Here is a 22,771-nt window from a genome sequence, read left to right as displayed (position 1 = left end):
GATGAAAATCATTTTAAAAAAAGCTAGAGTGGTTTGACCAGAGTTTGAATTCTATAATTTAAGTTCATTCGTAACTCTGCTTTAATTTGTTGTATGACCTTGGGCAGCCACTTAGCTTCTCTGTTTCCCTTTCTTCATGAAAAATAAGAGTTCTTCATGTTTACTGAATTCCTAAGATGCTATGCTAATGGAGAAAAAGTGAACTAGAAAATGATACAAATGTAAAGCAGAGTTACAATGAGAGCAGCCATCACAAAAGTGAAAGTAGTTTCTTTTCATTATTTCGAGTCAAAAATTAAATTAAATTCACAAATGTGATGATGGAAAGTAAATTTCATTAAAATTATTTTCAGGTTAATTAACAAACAGTACAAATAGAATTGCTATGGAAATTATTTTATTTGTTCCATTTTTGTATTTTTCATAACCTGGATATGTCAAATTAAAGACACTTTCTGTTGGGTCAAGTCACCAGTGTCATAGTAACATACCAGAACAAAGACATAAATTGAAAGATATGAAAAACAATGTGTATCAGAGTTATACTCTGACTCCCAGATTCAAGTGCTCTCTCCCCAACATACATTCTACTCATTTTTACTCTGAGTTCATTGACTCTTGCTCAATGACTTCATAGAAAGTAAGCAAGAGTAGACCAAAGATATAGCTATCTTGCCACAATTTGGCTTCCTTTTGTACTTTGGTGGAATGATGGTACTAACAAGAATTGATGATTTCATTTCTTTCCCATGTCTTGATGCTGTGAAGACTCTGCCAAAGATCTCTCCTATTTGTATGCCACGGGGTTCCTATCCCCTAGCCCAGTGATGAGCAAACTATGGCCTGCAGGCCAGATGTGGTCCCCTGAAATGTTCTATCTGGCCATTCCTAATCTGACAAATACAATGAGTAGGATATAATACAATGAAACTTTAAAAGAGTTGCCTTAGAAACAGACTGACAGATGAACATTTCACTTTTCTTTTCCTTTGGCCCCCTCTTTAAAAAATTTGCCCATCACTGCTCTAGACTATTTCTGAAATGTGTCAGAAGTTTTTCTTTTTAAGTAATATTAATTTTAATTATGAGTGTTGCTATTAGGTGCTCACCATATGTGTTGTCTCCTGACTTAAAAAAATATTTAGGGTAAAACAAATAGCATGAAGCTTCTGTTTAGTTTACAAGTCAGTTTGTGAATATTTTATGAGTACCAAATTTCATTTTCCATTCACAATTTGCATCGACCTCTCTATATCTTTGCAATAAAGTCCTAAGGTATCATTATATATATATATTATAGAATTCTTCACTTTATTCTCTGTAACAGAAGTTGGCATATAAATTCCAGTTTCTGTTTGTTTATGCTCTTTATAAGCATTGCAAAGCAAGACGATCAAATGTTCTATGAAATGATGCTTCTTGTTTGTTTCCTTTGGATACACAATCAAACCAACTCCTCTGACTCTTTTATTTTCCTCTCCAATGGGAACCTGAGAACTAGCTTTCTATTTAACTGATGTTTTTTCTTTTCTTTTTTAATGCCTTCTGGTTTCATTTATGCCAAGAATTTAATAAGATGTGATTCACTTCCTTCAGTAACATCTTCACTTACAAATGGTTCTGCTAGTAAAGCATCCACTCACTAGAGAGACAGTATTATTTTGATACTCACTGGAAAGGTTAGGGTGTTATAATGCAAAAAATGCTGGATTTGGATTTGGTTCAAAGCAAGCCTTTGCCCCTTACTACATGTATGAACTTGGGCAAGTCACTCTAACTTTCTGTGCCTCAGTTTACCCACTTGTAAAATGAAGGGGCAAGACTAGATGACTTCTAAGATTCCTTAAGTATCTAAATATATGATCCTAGTCATTAGATAAAGATCACACTCTGAGATTAACAATTAGTCAATTATTTGTTGAGGATCTACTTAAGATCCTTCCCCAGGAAAGTATTATTCTGATATGTCATTGTATTAGGAGAATGATGTTGAATTCTTGAAAACTACATAGGTCAATCATTGGTGTTGCCTGCCCAACTGCACAATCACATGATGGTCCAAGCAATGCATTCTGTTTTGTTTTGTTTTTTATTTTTTTTAAACTCTAAAAGTAAAATGCCAAATAAAATGAGTGTTTGTACAACACTGAAGAACAGTGGGGAGTTTTATATTAAACTGAATTCTTCATCCATTTGGTTTGCCTAAATAAACTCACACTAAGAATAACGACCTTAAATTAATGCTTGTATCTGATTGGAAAGCAAATATATGAATCTCTGTACTTAATGACTTCTTTTCTACCATTATGCACTATCACTTAGGAATAAGAAGAGAACCACAGATGACAAATGGATTTTTTGTATTTTTACCTGTTTTATAGCTCAACATAAAAAAATAAATAATTCATCACTAAATAGCCTAAAAAAAGTGTGTGTGAAGAATGTCAATAAGTGGACTAGAAAATGAAAAAAGAAGAGATTAGTCTCTCTTAAATTATATGGGGAGGGGACAACTGAGTGGCTCAGTGGATTGAGAGCCAGGTCCTGAGACAGGAGATGATCCTGGGTTCAAATCTGACTTCAGACACTTCCTAGCTGTGTGACCATTGCCTATCCCACAATATTGATTGTAAGAAAGAAAGTAAGGGTTTTGAATGAATGAATGAACAAACAAACAATATGGGAGAGATTGTAGAATATTTTCCAAGATCTCAAACTGGTCCCTGCCATAAAAACCAATTCTTTTAACATCAGTATTCTCCCAGTAATTCCACATAGCTGTAGAAAGACCTAAAAGTCATGAATGCCCACCTTCCCAAATTCTGATGACTCATAATTGCAGTAAGTCCTTGGCAAACCAAAATGGAAAGATATATGAAGAGTATAAGTTGGCAGCAAAAATTATTGCAAAGAATAAAATGGCATGTAATACTTCTCTGAGATAGACCCAGGTTCATAGTACTGCTTAGGTGAACATCTCCTCAAATCCATAACTGAATGAAGAAATAACTCCTCTGCTACAAATGGCTGACATTTCTCATACTTCCATAGAATTTTTAATTTTAATTTTTAATCACCTTTCCAATCAATTAGTGTTCTTCCATATCATGGTAGGAAGACATAGTCAGAATAGTCATGGCACTCCTCTTCTGAATTTCTCTATTTCTGTTGATATCACTATATTTCAAGTGACCAAAGTTCTTGGTCATAGTAACATCAGTACATTTCAATGCATTGATACCAATGTTTTGATGTCAATTTGAAAGGAATTCTCCAATATAATTCTCTGGCAGGGGGAAGAAGAAGGCTTTATATTTATCCCCATGCTAGTTAGCATCATTTTTCAATGACTTGTACAAATGCACCTAAGGAATGCTTATATTTACAGAGAAGAGAAGATAGCAATTAGGATCCAAAGTAATCTTGAAAAGCTATAATGCTAGGCTGAATCTGATGAGATTAGATTTAATCAGAATTAACATAGAGTATTATATTTGGGTTTAAAAAAGTCAGCTTCACAAAAGCAAGATGGAGGAGGCTTGGATAGATAACATTTAGTCTGAAAAAGATGAGGTGTTTTTAGGTAGTGTGTATTTCATATGAATGAACAATGTGATATGGAAGAAAAGAAATGGCAATCTGAATTAAAAGAGGAATAGTCACTCTGTACTCTCCACTGGTTAAACCCAGAGCATTATGATCTTCAGTTCTGGATGTCATGTTTTAGAAAAGAAAAATGGTGTCCAGAAGAAGGTAACTATAAGGGTGTTGAATTCATGCCTTTTATGGATCAGTTAAAGGAATGAGGAATATTTAATTTTGTTATTTAACTAGGAGAAGCTAAAACCTAGTGGGTTGGGACATGAAAGTTGTCTTGAAATATGTAAAAGTCTATCATGTGGAATAAGTCCTAGATTTGTTTTGCTTGGCTCCAAAGGGAACCAAGTAAATAGGAACAATGATTCAAAGTTGTACAAAGGTTAACAGGTTTGATGTAAGGAAATATTTCTCAGCAACTAGAGGTAAATAAAAATGAAACAGGCTGCTTTGAAAAGTTGTTCAGTCATGTCTGACTCTTCATGTCCCCATTTGGGTTTTTCTTAGCAAAGATACTGGAATGTGTTGCCATTTCATTCTCCAGCTCATTTTACAGATGAGGAAACTGAAGCAAACAAAAGGAAGTGTCTTGCCCAGTATCACAGCACTAGAAAGTGTCTGAAGCTGGATTTGAACTCTGGAAGATGAGTCTTTCTGACTCCAGACCTGGCAATCTATCCACTGTTCCACCAAGTTGCCATCTTAGAAAGCAAACATCTCTTGATGTCTTCAGACAGAAGCTAGGTGGCCTCTTTTCACATACATTGTATAGGACAGTGATAGGCAAACTATTCCCCGTGGGCCAGATGGGCAAACTATGGCCCGATCTGGCCTTCGGGGAATAGTTTGCCCACCACTGGTATAGAACATTTTTGTTCAGAAGTTATGTGATTCTGTGAGGCTCATAAAACCTCATCAGTAGCAAAAAGTTTACAATGTTAGCTGGAAAACTTCAGTTTCAAAATCTTCAAATTATAAAGATTTAAAATACACAATTCCAGTAAGTACTTTCAGAAAATTTCAGATGTTATCTTTAGAGTGGATAAAACTGATCTGAACAACAGAAAATTTATGATAAAGGTAATTTAGAAATCTTACTTTAATTTGATGAGAAATTGGCTAATACTTGGGGCATAAGGCATACACTAAGTTACATTATAGAACATAAAGGTCTGTATTATACATAAAGATATTTAGAATATAAAGATTTATAACTAGAGTAAAAATCAATTAGAATACAATATATTCTTTTAAAATCTCTTACCTAAGCAACTGTCTTTGTAAAAATTGGTTTAGCATTATTTCAAAAAATAAAAATGGAAGCCAACTTTAAAAAATATATTTTTATATATTTATAAGAGTAAATCATCCTTTTGGGGCTTACTTCCTTAATTCATACTCTTAGGATTCTAGAGCTGAAGGGTTAGGTAAGAGTTTCTAGTACTTTTGTTCTTCATCTTTTGTCAGACTGTTCCACATTATCTGCCAAATTAATTAGCTTTTAGAAAAAATATTTACTATGCAATATAACAAAGACATTTATTGCAGAAATATCTTGCCAAACTGGGGGCATATTCTCCCCTTAAGCACACAATATCTCTGGGGAGTGAGCTCAACTTTTAAGAGGATTTGTAGCCAAAGGGAACACATAGCTCTTGTAAATTATTTTCTCCCTTCATGGTGTCTTTTTGGAGATTCCCCATACCATAGTCCTCAGTTAGACTCAATCAGTGGTCATACAGAGATTTTGAAAGTTGCCTTTCCTTAGCGTATCTAGTCTGTACTTAATTTGTATTTCAGATCCTAATGTAAATGCTGCTATCAGCTATTGATGCTCTTATTATACTGCTCCAAAATAAACTACAGATTTTCTGACATTTTAGAGTTCACAAAGTTAATAAGAGTAGGAAGATGAACATGTTCCTTCCTTCCTTCCTTTCTTCCTTGCTTCTTTCCTTCCTTCCTTCCTTCTCAAGAAAAGAACAGTTTCTTCTAAAGAGCCCTAAATCATAGGATCCTCTATGACTCAGTTGGCCTGTGGCTAGGATGACTTAGGCTGAAATTTCTCCAACTATTAAAAGTCCCCAGAGATATGATTAACTTATTTGGTTGGCCAACAAACTGTTCCCTTCTTGTTCAAAGATGTGCACCATTCTTAAACAAATCATAGAGCATGAACCACTATGTTCCCCATTTCATATTTAATCAAGTCCTTGTACTAGTTAAATTGCATTAATTCAGAGAGGGGTGTAAAAACATTCCTCCTTATACAAGAATATGTAAAAGAAAATTGTTGTTCAGCAATATCCACTGTACCACCTTGTTTCCTGTTTTTTAAAAAACAACTTTATTCACTTGACCCCCATTGCCCACCCTTACCAACCTTCCACCTATGAGACAATACACTGAAGTACAAGGGTTTAAAAAAAAATTGACAGTGAATGAAGAGGTCCAAACCTTTCCATTGGCAGCAGAAGAATGTTGCAGGAAACATGTCATCATTAAAAAAAAAAAAACAACAACTTTATAAAGCTAGCATAAACTTAAATAGTAAGTCTATTTTTATTTCATATATTTCATCTTTTCTGAAATTCTTTCTACATTTTCTTATCATGGTAAAGAGATGACTCTCAGTTTCTGAAGACTATGCCAATTCCATTATGATTTGCAAATGTGATAAGCAGATCATAGATGTTTTTATACAAACCAATGTCAAAGTGATAACTACTATGAAGTCCTAATTGCACAGTAAAGTCTAGTACAAGCCCAGCAATAAACCGTCTCTGTTGTGTATAGGGGGTTTACCTTTCTGTCAGAAGTCCTCAAGCATAGGCTGAATAGTCATTTGTCAGCTATGTTGTGTGGGGGTTTCCAGGTAATCCAGGTAACATTTGGAAAGCTAGCTATTGAGTTCTCTTCTAACCTGTGATGCTGTGACTGTCTTTAGTCTGGCTAAGTATGGAGAGGCTCATCAATGGAAGTTTGGGCATCAGGTGAAGGATTTTTGATTCCAATAATTCACAAAGACCATCTGCTGAAACTATTCAATAGAAAAGAGGTTCAATGTATATCAGTGTGAGGAGTATATACTGCTAAAATTACAGATCCTTAAAGTGTAATGTCGAAATCTTACATCCATTTCAGCTATCTACATATTTGTAAACATAGTTCAAAAACTAAGCATCTAAAAGTGAGCTGAGTATTACTGTAAATCTTTTAAAAGTTAGAATAATCAGCCAGAAATATGCTGCCAACAGTGAATAAGAAGAATCCATTGTCTTTTTAATTTTGCAGTGCAATCAGTGCTTTTAATGAGATCATGAGAATTCTGTTTCTCCCCCTCTCTACTGTTATTGAGCCATTTTTATTGAGCAAGGAAAGAAAACTTGAGCACATTTTAAGAACTTCTTATTCAAGTCACTTAAATTTCTTTTTCACAAATGGTATATTTTATCTGATAACTGGAATGAGTGTCCTGATTAATCCAATAATCTTTATGTAGTTAATCGAAATTCCATTTTGTATTTCTTTTGGTTAATTCACACTCATCAAAAAAGAATATTCGCCCCCCCCATTTTAAAAGTGAAGTTTTATATCTTTAGAATCTTAATTAAATTAGTGTTATTTTACAGAGAATTATCTGGGCATCAGAACATATTTTTCTCCTTGAGATGTCAGTAATTAGAATCATATACTTAAAAAGTAAAGGGCCCAAGATACACAGATTAATTTATTTTTAAACCCTTACCTTCAGTCTCAGAGTCAATACGGTGTATTGGCTCCAAGGCAGAAGAGTGGTAAGGGCTAGGCAATGGGGGTTAAGTGACTTGCCCAGAGTCATACAGCTAGGAAGTGTCTCAGGCTAGATGTGAACCCAGGACCTCTCATCTCTAGGCCTAGCTCTCAATCCACTGAGCTATCTAGCTGCCCCCTAACCAGATTTAATTTGAAAGAGGCCATTCTCTTATAAACTAGAAAGAACTCTTCAGGCCTTCAATAATACAAACTATATACTTCTGATCTTAGACTTGATTTGCATCATATACCAGATACTACAATTTCTCACACTACCCTAACCAAAACAGTCTTATGAAGGCAAGATTACTAGTTCAGAACTTTAGATTTCTTATATTATCTGATAAATCAATCAATGAATATTTTTAGGCAGTAATCATATGGTAGGAATTGTGCTAAATGCTGGGGATACAAAAAAAAAAAGCAAAAATGATCCTTGTCCTCAAAAAGCTTACATTCTAATGGAGAAGGGGAACAACATTATACATAAAGAATAGAGGGAAAATCATTTTTGAGGAAGAGTTTCTTTGGAGACCCAGAAAAGACTTCCTAGAGAAGGCAGCAGCTGAGTTGATTTTTGAAAGATGCTAGAGATAAGTAGTGAAGATGAGGAGGAGGGGCATTCCAGGTACAACAAACAGCTAATTCTAAGGCTCAGAGATAAGAAAATGCAGCATCATGTGTAAGGAACAGAAAGCAGGCTGATATAGCTACACTGTAATGTTGACTAGTGGGAATAATTTGTAAGCAGACTGGAAAATCAAGACAAAGCTAAGGTATAGAAAAAATTTAAATGCCACATGAAGCAGTTTATATTTGATTTTAGAGTACTAGAATGGTGAGAGACCTGAATTAGGATGATCAATTAGGATGCTATTGAAATAGTCCAACAGCGAGGTGAGTTACACACATAGAGATATTTTAAGTTTTACTAATAGTCAGTTCACAAGCCTTTAATTTAAAAGTAAAATAAAAAGTAATTTCTGGTATTAATTCAATGTATGACATCTAGCCACTCACAAAAAACTTATAATATCTGATCATGCCTTGCTTTTATGTGTCTCAGTTTCTTTATCTGAAAGATAGATAACTGTTCCCTATTATTTCTCTGACCATACTTTCTTCATAACAATGCCTTGAGAGCATTGGGTAAAACATGGGAAATTCTTTAAGAAACTTGAGAAAAAGTAATTATTTTAAGTAATTATAAATAACATATCACATCAAGAATGGTGGAACATTCATATAGTTCCTGCTAATGGGGAGGCTAAGACTGGCAGACCATTTGAGTTCTAGAGTTTTTAGGTATTGTAGAGCTAAAGTCTATCATGTGACTACATGAAGACCAGAACCAATATGGTGAGCCCTTGGGAGTGGAGGGCTACTGGGCAGGCTAAGGAGGAGCAATCTTGCCCAGGTCATAAACAGAGCAGGTCAAAGCTTCCATGCCAAATAATAGGAAGATCAGGGCCATGGCTGGCCACTGGACTTCCAGTCTAGGTAGAACAGGGAAATATGTGTATCTATTTATATTTGGATATAAATGTATATACATATTATAGATACATATGTAATATGTACACATATAAATATATATTTATATATTAATATATAAAGAAAATATATACTTATATATGTTCTTGTGTAATATATAGATACATAATATATATTGAGTATCATATAATTCTTTTTTTGGTTTATATATCAATTCTTTTTCTGTTATATATGTACATATAAATACATATAACTACATTGTACATATATAACTAGTACAATGTAACAGTTATGTATGTATGTATACAACAGAAAAAGAATGACAAGATACTCAATTCTCCTATGAGTGATGGGGCAGAGTATTGCAAGAAACTGTCTGGCATACCTCAAAGGGAAAATATTCTTTTCACCAGCCCTCATCAGCACTGGATACCAAATATTGGTCTCCTTTGGGTAGTAGATATTAATTATACTACCCAATTGGAGAATGTAATAGATGAGGGTGTCAGATGATCTAATTCTCCTTCATGCTCAGAAAGATGCTTGTTTTGCAAAGAAGAGAGGACAAGAAAAATGTTCACTGTTGATATTCTTAGGAATATTGATAAATTGTATAGGTGATACACAGGGAATCACTATTGTTTTATTGCCTCAACTATAAAATCAAGAGGGTATGAGTGGCAGTATCAGCTCCTCAAGAAGAATAAATCTTCCTACATTACTCCATATGGAGACCATTCATCAGGGAGAACTTAATTAATGTTGCTAATTGCCTGGAAAGTTCATTTTAGTATAGTTATGAAAATTCTTCTCTAACTCTAGTATTCATTCTATAGGAACTCAGGTCAAGGCTCTGTGTTTATGTGTAAAAACTGTTATGTTGGTTTTAACAGTGATATTTGTGGGAAGCTGTAAAATGCCAGTGGTCTGTATCAATCAGGACTTAGTTGTCCCTTAGTATATGGAGAGCACACAAACAGGCTCTCAGTGGGTTTGAGTGAAAAGGCAGGGGCCCAATCTTGGGAGCACTCCTTTATTTCCCCCCTCCCACCAAACAGTTAGAAATCAGTTACAGATGGAGGTTGCTCTAATGTCTTCAGATCTCAATCAGGAAATAGGTAAGGCTGGTCTCAAAGAGATACTAACTTTATCTAAACTATCTCCACATAGGTTTGAGTAAAGGGAAAATAGTAAAAGCTTGATGTCTGAAGCTTACAGGGACTGAGGAAGGTTCAAGCTTCAGGCCACACGGCTAGAGGGACTCAGTTTGAGGAGGTGTAAGTATACCCCTAAATAATAGCCAGGCACAGCTCTCGAAAGATGAAGGGTTTAATGAAATATGGGGAAGGGAAGAAAGGGAGATTTGACAGGGATAAAATAAGGTCAGGGGAGTCCTAAACGGTTAGGTCCAAACAGTCCCTCTCCCCAGAGGGGAAAGGTATCTTGGTTAGCTATTTAGCTCTCTAACCTAATAGATAATATTCTCCTAAGGTCTAAATAACTAATTTGAGGTAATGGTGAGGTTGACTGAAGGTCCATTTAGGCTAAAGCAAGGTTGACAGCTCTCTAGAGCCCCAAGATCTGGGATGAGCAAACAGTGACCTGCTCACTTTAACCCCAGGAATTAACTGCCCTTAACTGCCTTAAACTGGCCCCCTCACCCAGAGTTCTCCAGGCCCCCCCCCCGAATTCTCAGCTGAGGCTTGACCCACTTTCTTGCAAATGGAATTCCACTCTGCAATTTCTGTGACACAATACACATCTATTACACTGCACACAAAAATACATACACATGTATACACAGAGATATATCTATATCTATATACATATAGAAGTATATATATAAAAAGTCACATACACATGCATGTGAGTATGTGTGTATGTGTGTGACTTCTGGGACACCCAGTATAATGCATACACATAAACATGGATATGATGAAAAAAAAGGAAAGGAATTTAATTCATCTTGAGCCTGGCCATCTGCATTCAGCTTTCCCTCCTATATGCATTGTCTTATCCTATTAGAATGTAAACTCCTTGGGAGTAAGGACTATGTCATTTTCCTATTTCTATCATTTACATTTTGCACACCACTTGGAAAGTACAAGAACTAGGTAAATACTTTTTCATTCAACAGTTCATCTCCCTTCTATGGCCTGAAGGCAATAGTTGGAGTTTTCCTGAGCCCAGGCAAGAGATTAAGTTTGAATTATTTTGCAACACTGAATTATTTTTTTAAAGGAATGAACAGGGATATGAAGAATCATTTTGAAAATAGCTAATCTTGTATTCTGTTGAAAATAGGCCCTAAATATCTTTCTAAATAGCACACAAGACATAGCCTGGAGGAACGGATATAACCTAATTCGCAATCAATAGAAACCAGTTTCACAAGGGAAAAACAAGTGGCTAAGGCAAAAACAGTAGGCTTTGTAAATACAAGACATGTACTGCTTTTGGCATCCATGCAAAAAAAAAATCCATGCAATGGAATCATGCCCAGTGGTTTCCTACCTAAGACACTGATCTAACTTAAACATAAGGTTTGTGCTTTTCAACCAGGAGAGACTTCCCTGGAATGGTTTCTTTCTGAATTATATTCTTAATGAGTGAGCTAAAATAATATATGTTATATACTGTATACCATAATTGAGTAAATCCAAAACAAAGGTTGTGTGCACATAGAGAAAAGTTTGCAAAAAAAGAAGGCAGGCAGGCAGGTAGGAAGGAAGGAAAGAAGGAAGGAAGGAAGGAAGGAAGGAAGGAAGGAAGGAAGGAAGGAAGGAAGGAAGGAGGGAGGGAGGGAGGGAGGGAAAGAAGAAAGGGAGGAAGGAAGGAAGGAAGGAAGGAAGGAGGGACAGAGGGAGTGGAAGAGGGGAAGAAAAGAAAGTGAAATGAAATAAGAATAGATTTGCTTTGTTTTAATTGATTTGAAAACTCCTGCTCATGTTTTTCATGGGTTCTTCCTTCACTTTCTGCTCATCTTAAGAGAGATCAGTATACATGCTGAACACATTCAATATATCTCTTATTTTCACTTCAATTAATCTTAACATTTGTTTTTAAATGTCAAAAAGAATAGTTCAATTATAATTAGGTATATAAGAGAGAGGCAATATTGTATGACAGATAAGAGACAACTTGAATTCAAGTCTTGCCTCTGACTCTATCTGTGTGAGCCAGGGATATGCTATAGCCAGCTTGTACTGGCAACAAGAGCTCTCAGCAAGAGATGACCATTAAATTTTCACTGTGAACTTTCATAACTCAGAAATTGGCCAAGAGCACAAATCAGCACTTGATTTATTGCTTTTTTGAATGTTTAGAATTAAGAAGTGATAGAAAAATATTAATAAAGCAGGTTAAACTTAAAGGAAAGTCATAAGGACTTCCCCTCCCACCCAATCCAATTGTTAAACATTTACCAGCACACTTCTCCCTCACTTCAGGTCCACTCTAGAGGAGTCATTTAACCTCTCAATCCCCCAAGCAACAGTAAGGAACTATAAGCATTTGATCTGCTAGATAGAGGGAGTCACTTCATTGGTGATATTTTTTTCTCCTCCCCACCCAAAACAATTAAAAATCTTGAAACTCAATAAGACTTAAACTTAGAGAAAATCTTATCACATCTTACATGAAGGCTGTGCACACCCATTTATAATTTTAATTTTAATTACTAAATTAAGTTCCCAATTTACAGTTTCAAATAGTAATTATACATGTAGGTGTGTGGACAACACACTCTAAAGGCTGAAAGAAAGTAAACCTCTCTGACTTATATTACAGGAAAGTATCACATGTATCCAGGCCTGGAAAAGTACCTAGCCTCTACAACAGTCCATAAAAATGCCATTCAATTAAGAACATGCACATTTAAATGCAAATAAGTCACTTAAACATTTACTTTGTTGTGGCATCATCGTGAGCATTTATAGTAACTGCACACATAAAAATCCTCAGAACTTCCTGGAAAAGTCAGATCAGGGGGCCGATTTATTTTAAAGTACCCTGGACAGCAATTTTGTGTATTTGAAAATAGTAGTCATTTTTACAACACATTCTTCCCCACAGTTATAGATGTCAGGAGATGCCTTAAGAGAAGATGGCAACAATTTAAGAAAACAGAAGAAAAAGTTGTCCTTATCTCAGGCTTATTTCTAAATTCCTCTGGACCTGGTAAACCAGGAGGAACTACTCCCAGGAAGCACATGATAAGGTAGTAAATATCTTCCTTACTCGGTGTCCCCAGTTGCCACAGAGTTTCTGGGCAGTGAATAGGCCTTAATCCAACTCCACCAATCTCCTCCCCCACATTTCATCTGTAGAGTCCCTGGCCCCAGTTCCTGCCACTGGCTGTGAAAACTGTCAAACAAGCCATGCTGATAAGGGCAATGATGTCTCTGTTTGGCTACTCTAAATCTTCACACCAATACTGCTCAGGCTTGGAGTATAAGGAATGTACCTTCTGCAGTTCATAATGTTCTCACCAAAAAATTCTTAGAAAATTCAAAATCAAGGCTCTCCTCTCTGTAGAGACACTGTATCTACCTGATCACATGCTTTCAATGACATAGGTCAAAGAACAAGGAAGAAGCTGGAAGCTATACAAATTATATGAATAGCAACGATGGAACATTTCATTACTGGGTCAAACTGGATTAATATGTTGCTTTTTTTAGGTTTGCCTCTGAAACAAAAACCCATGCAAAATGTTCGGCTCAGTATAATGGGATTCACTTGCCTTCCTGTGGCCATTTGAGCTCTTTTACCATAGTACCAAACTCATTGATCAAGTCACATCCCAATAATGATAAATATAAAAGTGGCATGGGTAAGGGATAGAAACAACAAAAATTCTGGTAAAAAATATTATGGGAAAAAAGTCTTTAGAGCAAATATTAGCAGGAAATTTAACCAAATAAATTAAAATTATATCCACACAAGCCAAATCTTTCTTGCTTTATATTAGTCATCATCTAATACATACATTTGCGACTATAAAGTATTACGGCTTTTGTATCACCACCAGAACCTATATGTCTATAAAAGGATCATTTTCAAAAGTAGTCATCTTGGGACCTTGGCACTTATACTAAAGATACTGTCATTATTCAAAACATCTTAGTGATTCCTTTTTTAAAAAATCTTTACTTTCCATAGTAGACTCTGTATTGTATATTGGTTCCAAGGTAGCACAGAAGAACCAGGCAATGGAAGTTAAGTGGACTTGCCCACAATCACACAAATAGGAAATGTTTGCAGCCAGATTTGAGCCCAGGCAGTCTCCAGGTCTGGTTCTATCTACTGAGCCACATCGCTACCCCTTTAGCAATTTCTTTTGGAGAAAAAAATATTTTTAGGAACAATTTATGAGCCAAAAAAGGAAATCAGTCTCATTATTTTATACTTGCACAAAGAAACTACTTATTTACCCAAACAAAAATAATCAAAACCACTCAGTGTGATCACCTATCTTATTTAACAGATTTGGATCCAAATGATTACTGGTTTTCTATTCCTTCTAACACCTACCTATCTTCATCTACTCTCAAGGAGTAAAAAGTTGCTATATTAAGAATATTCAGAGATTGTGCCAAAGTCTTTAATGGCAATTCTAGAACTTTCCCAAATATTTGAGTGAAAAAAAAAACATCATTAGTATAAGAGTAGAACCTCTTATGGGCACTACTTAAAAGAAATGACTTTTATCTTAGTATAGATATTCTGGTATGTTCGTATTTAAATTGCCATATTGTCTTATAGTTCCTCCTTATATATACCTAAAGAAATAAACTTTATATTGTTTTTCACTATGGAACTTTGAAATTTTATATTTCAGTCTTGCTAAGAATATAAATATTTTCACACATTTGTCACAAAAGGATGATTAGAGAAGTTACAGAAACATTTAAATGCTCTTAAAAGTTGCCCTACTGTCAATTTCAATTGTACAACTTTTTTATTTAGTTTAGCATATATTGCTTTTGTGAAGCTTAATCTGCATTACTTCCCCCAATTATCAGTGTCATTTTCCCCCTAGTACTTACGCCATGATGCCTGAGAGGTGAAACATTTCTGCTGTGATGTAGGATAAGTAGCTGTATAGGAAGACAAAGAGTGGCTCAATCACTCGGATATTGTGTGTGAAACGGGTGGTAAATGCTGCTATAAAGCCCAACAAGATTCCAATCACTATCCCCCCGATTCCCACCACAAAGAAGTTCGCGATTCCAGCAAACACATCAATGGTCTCTATTGTTTTCATCTGGCAAAAAGACTTGAACAAATTGTACAGCACCTGTGGAAGAAAGAAATTGCATTGGTTATCAAAAACGATCCTTTATAATTTCCCCATTATTTTTCTAACTTCAGAAGAGAAAATAAATAAATATAACACTACCTTGACCTTCCAATGAGAAACTTTGCCTTTAAAAAAATTTAAGTGTGATCAATAACTGACTTATTGCTACTAGTAGCAATGCAACAAGCCAGGACACTCCTGAATGAGGTATGGGAAAGAATGCTATTCACAATGAGAGAAAGAACTGTGGGAGTAGAAATGCAAAAGAAAAACATTACATCACTTATCACATGAATATATGGATATCTGATTTGGGGTTTAGGCTTTTAAAAATCTCTCTGTAGCAAAAATGAATAATATGGAAATGGGTTTCAAGTGAAAACATGTGTACAACCCAGTGGAATTGCTTGTTGGTTCTGGGAGTGAGGAGGAAAGAGGGAGGGAAAGAAAATGAATTATGTAAACATGGAAAAATATTCAAAAATAAAAATTAAAAAAATAACTAACTTATTAATGTTACATTTTATTTTATTTATTTCATTTTTATTCCCAAGTTTTCTTTTCCTTTTTAAACATTTCAGTGATATAAGAGGTATGAACACTCCTTTCCCCATTCATAACTAGGATTCTCTTTTAACAAAGGAAAATAATTAAGGGCAATTGACAAAGTAATTTTTGCATAAAATTATATAATCTTATCATTGGAAACAAGATAACAACTATATCAATACTATTTGTGAAATTCTGCATCTTTATTTCCTTTCATGTTACATTTTAGCCTGGGGTTGGATAATTAAAAATACTTTTTTTGGTGGTTTCAGTTGTCTTTGACTCTTTGTGACCCAGTTTGGTGTTTTCTTGGCAAAGATACTAGAATGGTTTACCATTTTCTTCTCCACTTAGATAAGGAAACTGAGGCAAACAGGATTAAGTGACAAGTTTATGGTCACTCAGTGAGTGTCTGAAGCCAGATTTGAATTCAGGAAAATTTTGACTTCAGAATTAGCACTCTATCAACAAATGAAAAATAAAGCTATGACAAATATTTCAACCTTTTCAGAAAAAGAGGTCAAAATTATAGATTTCAATCTTATTCCCCACACCAAATCATATTACTGTTCAATAGAATACATTTTGGGGTCAACACTAAGAAAAACTGCTTTGTCAGATTATGTCTAAATGAGATCATATATTCTTTTTACCACATGGCTGGCACCCATCCTACTCTTCTGTTTTACTACCTCTGTCTCTCTAGGAGAATGACAGATAGAGAGCTGGTCAGAACTTATTGAAGCTCATTTAAACTCTTAACACTCCTAACCTGTTCCCAGAGATATTCTTCCAACTCAGCAAGGGATCAGAGAGAGGATTTTCATGCTGGTCCCATGGCCCAAAGCCATTCTTATAACAGCCAAACTATCAGGCAGAAATGATCCCTTCCTCTAGCATCAAAAACTAGGGTGGTTCCTCCTATTCTTGCATAAAACTTAGGGGTTCTTTTCTTGGAGTCTGTAGAGTTGGTTTTAGAAATGCCTTGGTAACTGCATTTCAGTATATTTGGTTTCCTTTGTAATGGTGTCTATCTTATTTATTCATTTAAAATATTATTCAGCAAAGGAAAAATTGAAGGGATGCCCATCAGCTAGGGAATGACTAAACAAGTTGTGGCATTGTGATGGAATACTACTGTGCTACAAGAAATGATGAGCAGGTGAATTTTTAAAAAATATGGAAAGACCAACATGAAATTATGAAGAGTGAAATGAACAGAATTAAGAGAATATTTATATATGGCAACAGAAATATAGTTTGATTTGTTATTAACAGGATGATCTAAAGGACCTGATTAGGTAATTTCCAATACAAATCTCTGATTCCATAATCCTAAAATAAAATTAAGATGGGACATTAGAATAGCCTTCAAAGGAGCAAAAGTACTGCTATAAGCCTCATGCTACTGAGGCTGATTTCAGTAATGAAAAGTGAATTATTATTCCTCATAAGTCCTATTGTGCTGCTAGGCACTATCTGCTTGTCACAGAAGATGCTGGTCTCAGGAAGTAGAAATTTCTGCCTTTTGACCAAGGTCAATTTTGCCCAGCTCAAAATTAATAGTAAATTCATTTCAACTGGTCACAATGTTTCAAAATGAAGGTGCTCTAGAAGGCCCATTCTAGTATCAAGCACTAAGTAGTTGGCAGCTAGGTGGCACAATGGATAGGACACTGGGCTTGAAATCAGAGAGATTCATGAGTTCAAGTCTAGCCACATATGCTTACTAGCTATAATACCCTGAGCAAGTAATTTAACTCTGTTTACCTTAGTTCCTCACCTGTAAAATGAGCTGGAGAAGGAAATGACAAAGCATCCTAGTATCTTTGCCAAGAAAATCCCAAATGGAGTCATAAAGAGTCAAACATGACTGAAATGTATCAACAATGACTTGACAATTATAGGGTGACCCCTAAACAAGAGTGCAGATTCTCATGACCATTGGTCAATGTTTGCATTTTTTAGGCTCTCTACTCAAAATTGCCTATCAGCGGAAGGCTGACTGACTTTTAGAAGTACATTGACACTTTCAGATCAATAGAGTACTATTTCTATAAATCCCTATTTTAAATGATCCTTACAGAGGGGATTATTTAACATCTAAATTATTAAGACAATTGCCAGACTCCAACCTGACTTCCTTCATTGTTAGCTCCCCGACACTAATTCAGAACTGAAAAACTATCTAATCTTTCTCAAACATAGTTTTTCTCATTTCCCTCTCCTACTTAGAAACATTTCAAAAGTCCCCTATTATCAGTTCTCTAGGTCAAAGTCTTCTGTTTAGGTAATCCAGGCTCCCTTTTCCATTTAGCAAAGTTTATTTCTCATTCTTTCCTAATAAACTCTGCTCTAGTCTTCATAATGCATCATGGGAAACATTCTCATTCCCACCTCTGTGCCTTCTTCCTCTATGTTCTTTCCTTTACCTATGATGGCTTCCCTCTTCAGTTCCATTAATACCTAATTCAAGTGCTACCTTCACTTGAAAGTTTCTCTGTCCAGTGGAGTCCTTACTCATCTCCTTTCCTTGCAGCATTTACAGTGAGATATCACGATTTTGACTTCAAATATACTCTCTCATACTCTTCCTTATTATTTCACATATTTGTCTTCAATTAAATTTCAAACTCCCAAAGTATAAAAACATGCCATGTTTTTCGTTTATCTCCAGAGTCCAATATAATGGAAATAGAATAGTCGTATAAAAATCCAAGAAGTAATCAGAAGCATGGGGTTGATCAAAGGAAGACTGTTCATTTTTTCCCTGGCTTCTTGGATATATATATTTTAATTATTTAAAGGTATGTTCCATTTTTCAGTATGGTCCCTTTTCATTTTTAAAAGGGTAATGCTGAGTCACAGAAGCTTTATTTTTGGGCCCATGGATCAAAGGATACATTTTGATCATTCTTACTGTTGAGTGTGGATACCACTGCAAAATTAGAAGCTAACCTCTTAGCTAGACAAATTCCACTTGTGACCATGAAATATTTCCTCATCAACAAGGAAGTTTTCCATAACCTCTCATCTGATTTACCTTGAAACCCTCACTTAATGATCAGCACAAGATAAAATTATTTCAGTTTCAACTGGCCACAATCCTGGAGTTGGTTTCCAAAGTGTCTTTGACCTTATCACAAGTACTACGAATAAATGGTGTCTTGTGGTTGGAATTATTTATATATTACTATATTTCATTTCATTTCATTTCATTTCATTTCCTTTATTTATTTATTTATTAGAATATTTTTCCATGTTTACATGATTCATTTTCTTTTCCTTCCTCTCTTTCCTCCCTACTCCCAGAGTTGACAAGCAATTCCACTGGGTTATACAAATGTTCATTACTGTATTTCAAGGGGGAAGCTGGGTGACAGATTTCTCTCAGGTCATATACAGCTGACCTAAATTTGATAATTATATTTTAGTGAGATTTAACTCTAAGCTGTATCTATGTTCTAAGTTCTATAATATGGTGAATTTAAGAGTTCAAAGTTATCTAATAACCAAAGATAAAATCAATGTTGTTCTCTTAATAAGAACTAATATAAGTTGAATTTTTTTCTTTTCTAGCAGAAATATTTAAGATTCACATTCAAGGTTTAAAGGAGAAAAATAATTTGGAAATGTTATAAATGACTTCCTAATTCCATAAGATTATATTTCATTACTAGGGCCACTGAGAGTGACTGGATTCAGAGAAATTTTTGTTGGACTCCTCTCAACTGGCAACCTTTCTTCAATGAATCCAAGTTACAAGACCAAGAAACACATGAGGTCTGACTACAAAAGAGTAATAAAGTGATTGCACACAAAAACAACTTTGTCATAAGACAGCAACATGTGCCATCACAATATTTCTCAGAAACCATGAGCTTCTTGAGGGCAGGGATAATTTTGTTTCTATTTCTTGCCTTTCTCCGTATCCTCAATACTTAGTGCAGTGCCTGACACAGAGTGGGTGATAAAAAAAATGCTTATTGATTGATAACTGAGGAACTAAGAAACTTTCCTACTAAGAAAAAGATATTGGAAAAAAAACTTTTTTTCCTGTGATATAGATGTCAAAAAAGAATGCATGAAAAATTTAATCAAATAATTTCCTTAACCAACCATTTCCCCCTTTAAAATATCATAGGATAAAGAAAGATTACATGTATTTTGAATGGATTGCTACACCTAGAGTCAGGGTTCAGATTCTGGTTCTTGAATGGCCCAGTCATTTTTAGCAAGTCACATAACCTCTATGCCCTTCCATGGGACTAATCTACTGAGGTGAGACTGTTTTCCATTACTCCCATTTTTTCTCTTTCGTGAAGGAGTACCATAGGAAAAATATTATTTTATTAAAAGATAATATAGAAATACAGACAAGAAAGGGTGTGTGTAGAAAAGACTATGTCTACATTTTACCTAACTTTAAGTCTTTTCAAGAGTTTTTTGGGTTTTTTTTTAGTTTATAGGAAGTGGGGTTTTTTTTTTCCATATCATTGCTCCAAAATCCAATAAGGCTGTACGTCAATGGAGTTATAATTAAGTCTTTAGCTATTTTCTGCCTAGTCTCCTTTTATATCTCTCCAGCACTGGCAAGAAGCCTCTTCCAAATTTCATGTGCTGCATACCAATGAAGACATGAGTGAGGATAAGAATTTTTCACCTGGTTTATTTATCCATTCTAGAGACAGTAACTCAACACAGGAAATTCTTTTTCTCTGACCTTTCCCCCTGCTTCCTAGTATACTTTTCTAAGTGAATAAATGGCCTTGGTTAGCTTTTTCAAGAATGGTGATGTCATCACCCAGTCAAGTGAAACAAAATTATGCCCACAAACTACCCTGTAGGAGTAAAGATCTCACCTAAGGAAATTGAATTTGTCCCCATTTACTGAATGGTAGTTAATAGATTATTTATTTTTATGTTTAGGAATCTAAAAGTGCATCAAATGCCATTCCATTGTATAAATTTAAAAATCTGTACTTGTATTTATTGGTAGAGAAACTCAGCTTGCTTGGAAATATGACTTAGAGGATGGGTGGGGGGGTCCAGCAGAAATGGAAAAAATGGGGATTAGAAAAATACAATAAAGAATGTGAGTTTTTATGATAGAAGCTCTGTGTTCTTTGGAAATCTAAATTTGTAATTTGTAATTTGTAAATCTAAATGTGGTAATTAAAAACAGATACCAAACAACACCCTATAATAATAATACAACTATGTTCTCTTTGCTTCTCTCTAAGTTTTTGTAACCCTGCTCTCTCTTTTGGATTTCATTCTATCTGATTGTTCCTTCTCAGGCTCCTTTGCTGGATCATTATCCAGGTCATTCCTCCTCTGCTCTGTATTGAGCCATCTTCTGTTCTTCCTCTCTATCTTATTTCATCTAGTAATCTCATCTGCTTCCATGAATTCAGCTATTATTTGTAGGCTATTGATTCTCAAATCTATTTATCCAGTCTTACTCATTTGCTGACTTCCAGTTTAACATCTCCAACTGCTTACTGAACACCTTGAACTGGACAACCTATAAACATCTTGAACTCAACATATCCTAATCTGAACTCAATATCTTTCCCTCTGAACTCTATCCCCATTCAAACTTCTCTAGTGCTATCAAGAGCACCATCATTTTCCCTGTCACCCAGGCTTGAAACCTATTTATTGTGCTCAACTCCTTATTCTCTCTCCCCTCCTATATCTAATCTGTTGTCATGTTATTGATTTTTACCTTCATTGCAACTCTCAAATATGCCCCCTTCTCTCCTATGAAACTTCTGCTAACAACACTGGTTTCAGACAATGGTCGGACTGTCTGCTACTAGTCTCTTCCCACTTCAGTATAACTTCCATTCAGTCACAAAAATGAATTTTCTACAGCACAGGTCTGATCATGTCATTTCCCCTCTCAATAAACTTCAGTTGTTTCTTATCAGTTTCTTTGTTTGTCATAGCCCACCCTCTCCACCTTTCAAGTCTTCTTTCATCTTATACCCTACCATATTCCTTTTGAACCACTGACAATAGCTTCCTCACTGTTCTTTGAACCAAAACCCGCTTCTTCAATCTTCCAACTCCTGATATTTTCACATGCTAACCCCATGCATAGAGTATTTTCTGTCTTCATCTCTGCTTCTTTCAAGACCCAGCTAAAATCCCATCTTCAATAAGAAGCCTTTCCAAATTCCTTTGAATTCTAGTGTCTTCCTTCTGGGGATTTTTTTGAAATTTATCCTGTATTTTGCTTGTTTTTACATAGATGTTTGTACATTATCTCTTGTATATTAGACCGTGAGCACCTTGAGAGTTTTTGTCTCTCTCTTTTTTTTTAAATTCCCACTGCTTAGTACAGTGCCTTGTGCAGACTAGGTACTTAGTAAATGTTTACTGACCAACTGGTTATTTAACTAGAATAGCATGTGCTCAAATATTCCTTTGGATCAAGAAGCTATAAAACCAACAATATTTGGGCCAACAAAGGATAAAGTACTAATCTCTTCATTTTCCTATTTTTCTCTTTATCACCAAGAGACTTATGAAGAAGCAAATGTTTTTTCTCTTTAAAAATTATCTCTAATCTTGTTAAATCTAAGTAACTTACATTTTTTCTTATATGGCCTCAGGCTATATTCTCATCCTTTTCCTCATTTACAGAGGACCTTAAATCGGCCCTATAATAAAACTGGAATAATTAATACCAAAAAGTTTCATAAAATATCTCCAATAACACTACTTGATAGCACCTGCCTGGTGAAAATGAGATTTCTTGGGCTGTATTTCCATGACCTCAAACATCTGGACAAGTCAATAAAAGAAAAGAAACTAATTTAGACAATTCAGTGAAAAATAAGCCAGTCAAACTGATTATTTGGCATTGGGCTGACACAATATTCACATGCTAGACTGAATTTTCAACTGAATTGACTGATATTTTGGCATTGTGTAGTCAGAACCATAGGATTCCTTGGTGTGTTCTTTCCCCCACAGGATGTATACTGTGCTATGAAAGACTCTTTCATTTGCAACTACTGC

At 35.1% G+C, this 22,771-nt stretch overlaps 1 protein-coding gene across 1 annotated transcript in view; it reads right to left on the bottom strand.

Moving 5' to 3' along the window:
- SLC9A2 (solute carrier family 9 member A2) overlaps positions 1-22,771 on the bottom strand; it is a 111,388-nt gene that overhangs the window by 59,631 nt on the left and 28,986 nt on the right. Inside the window, exon 3 of the mRNA XM_044670467.1 lies at positions 14,937-15,187. Coding sequence (XP_044526402.1) covers positions 14,937-15,187 — 251 coding nt within the window. The remainder of the gene's footprint in view (positions 1-14,936; positions 15,188-22,771) is intronic.

The sequence above is a fragment of the Gracilinanus agilis genome, chromosome 3 (genome assembly GCF_016433145.1).
Source record: "Gracilinanus agilis isolate LMUSP501 chromosome 3, AgileGrace, whole genome shotgun sequence".
NCBI lineage: Eukaryota > Metazoa > Chordata > Mammalia > Didelphimorphia > Didelphidae > Gracilinanus > Gracilinanus agilis.
This window is presented reverse-complemented; position numbering and strand designations above follow the sequence as displayed.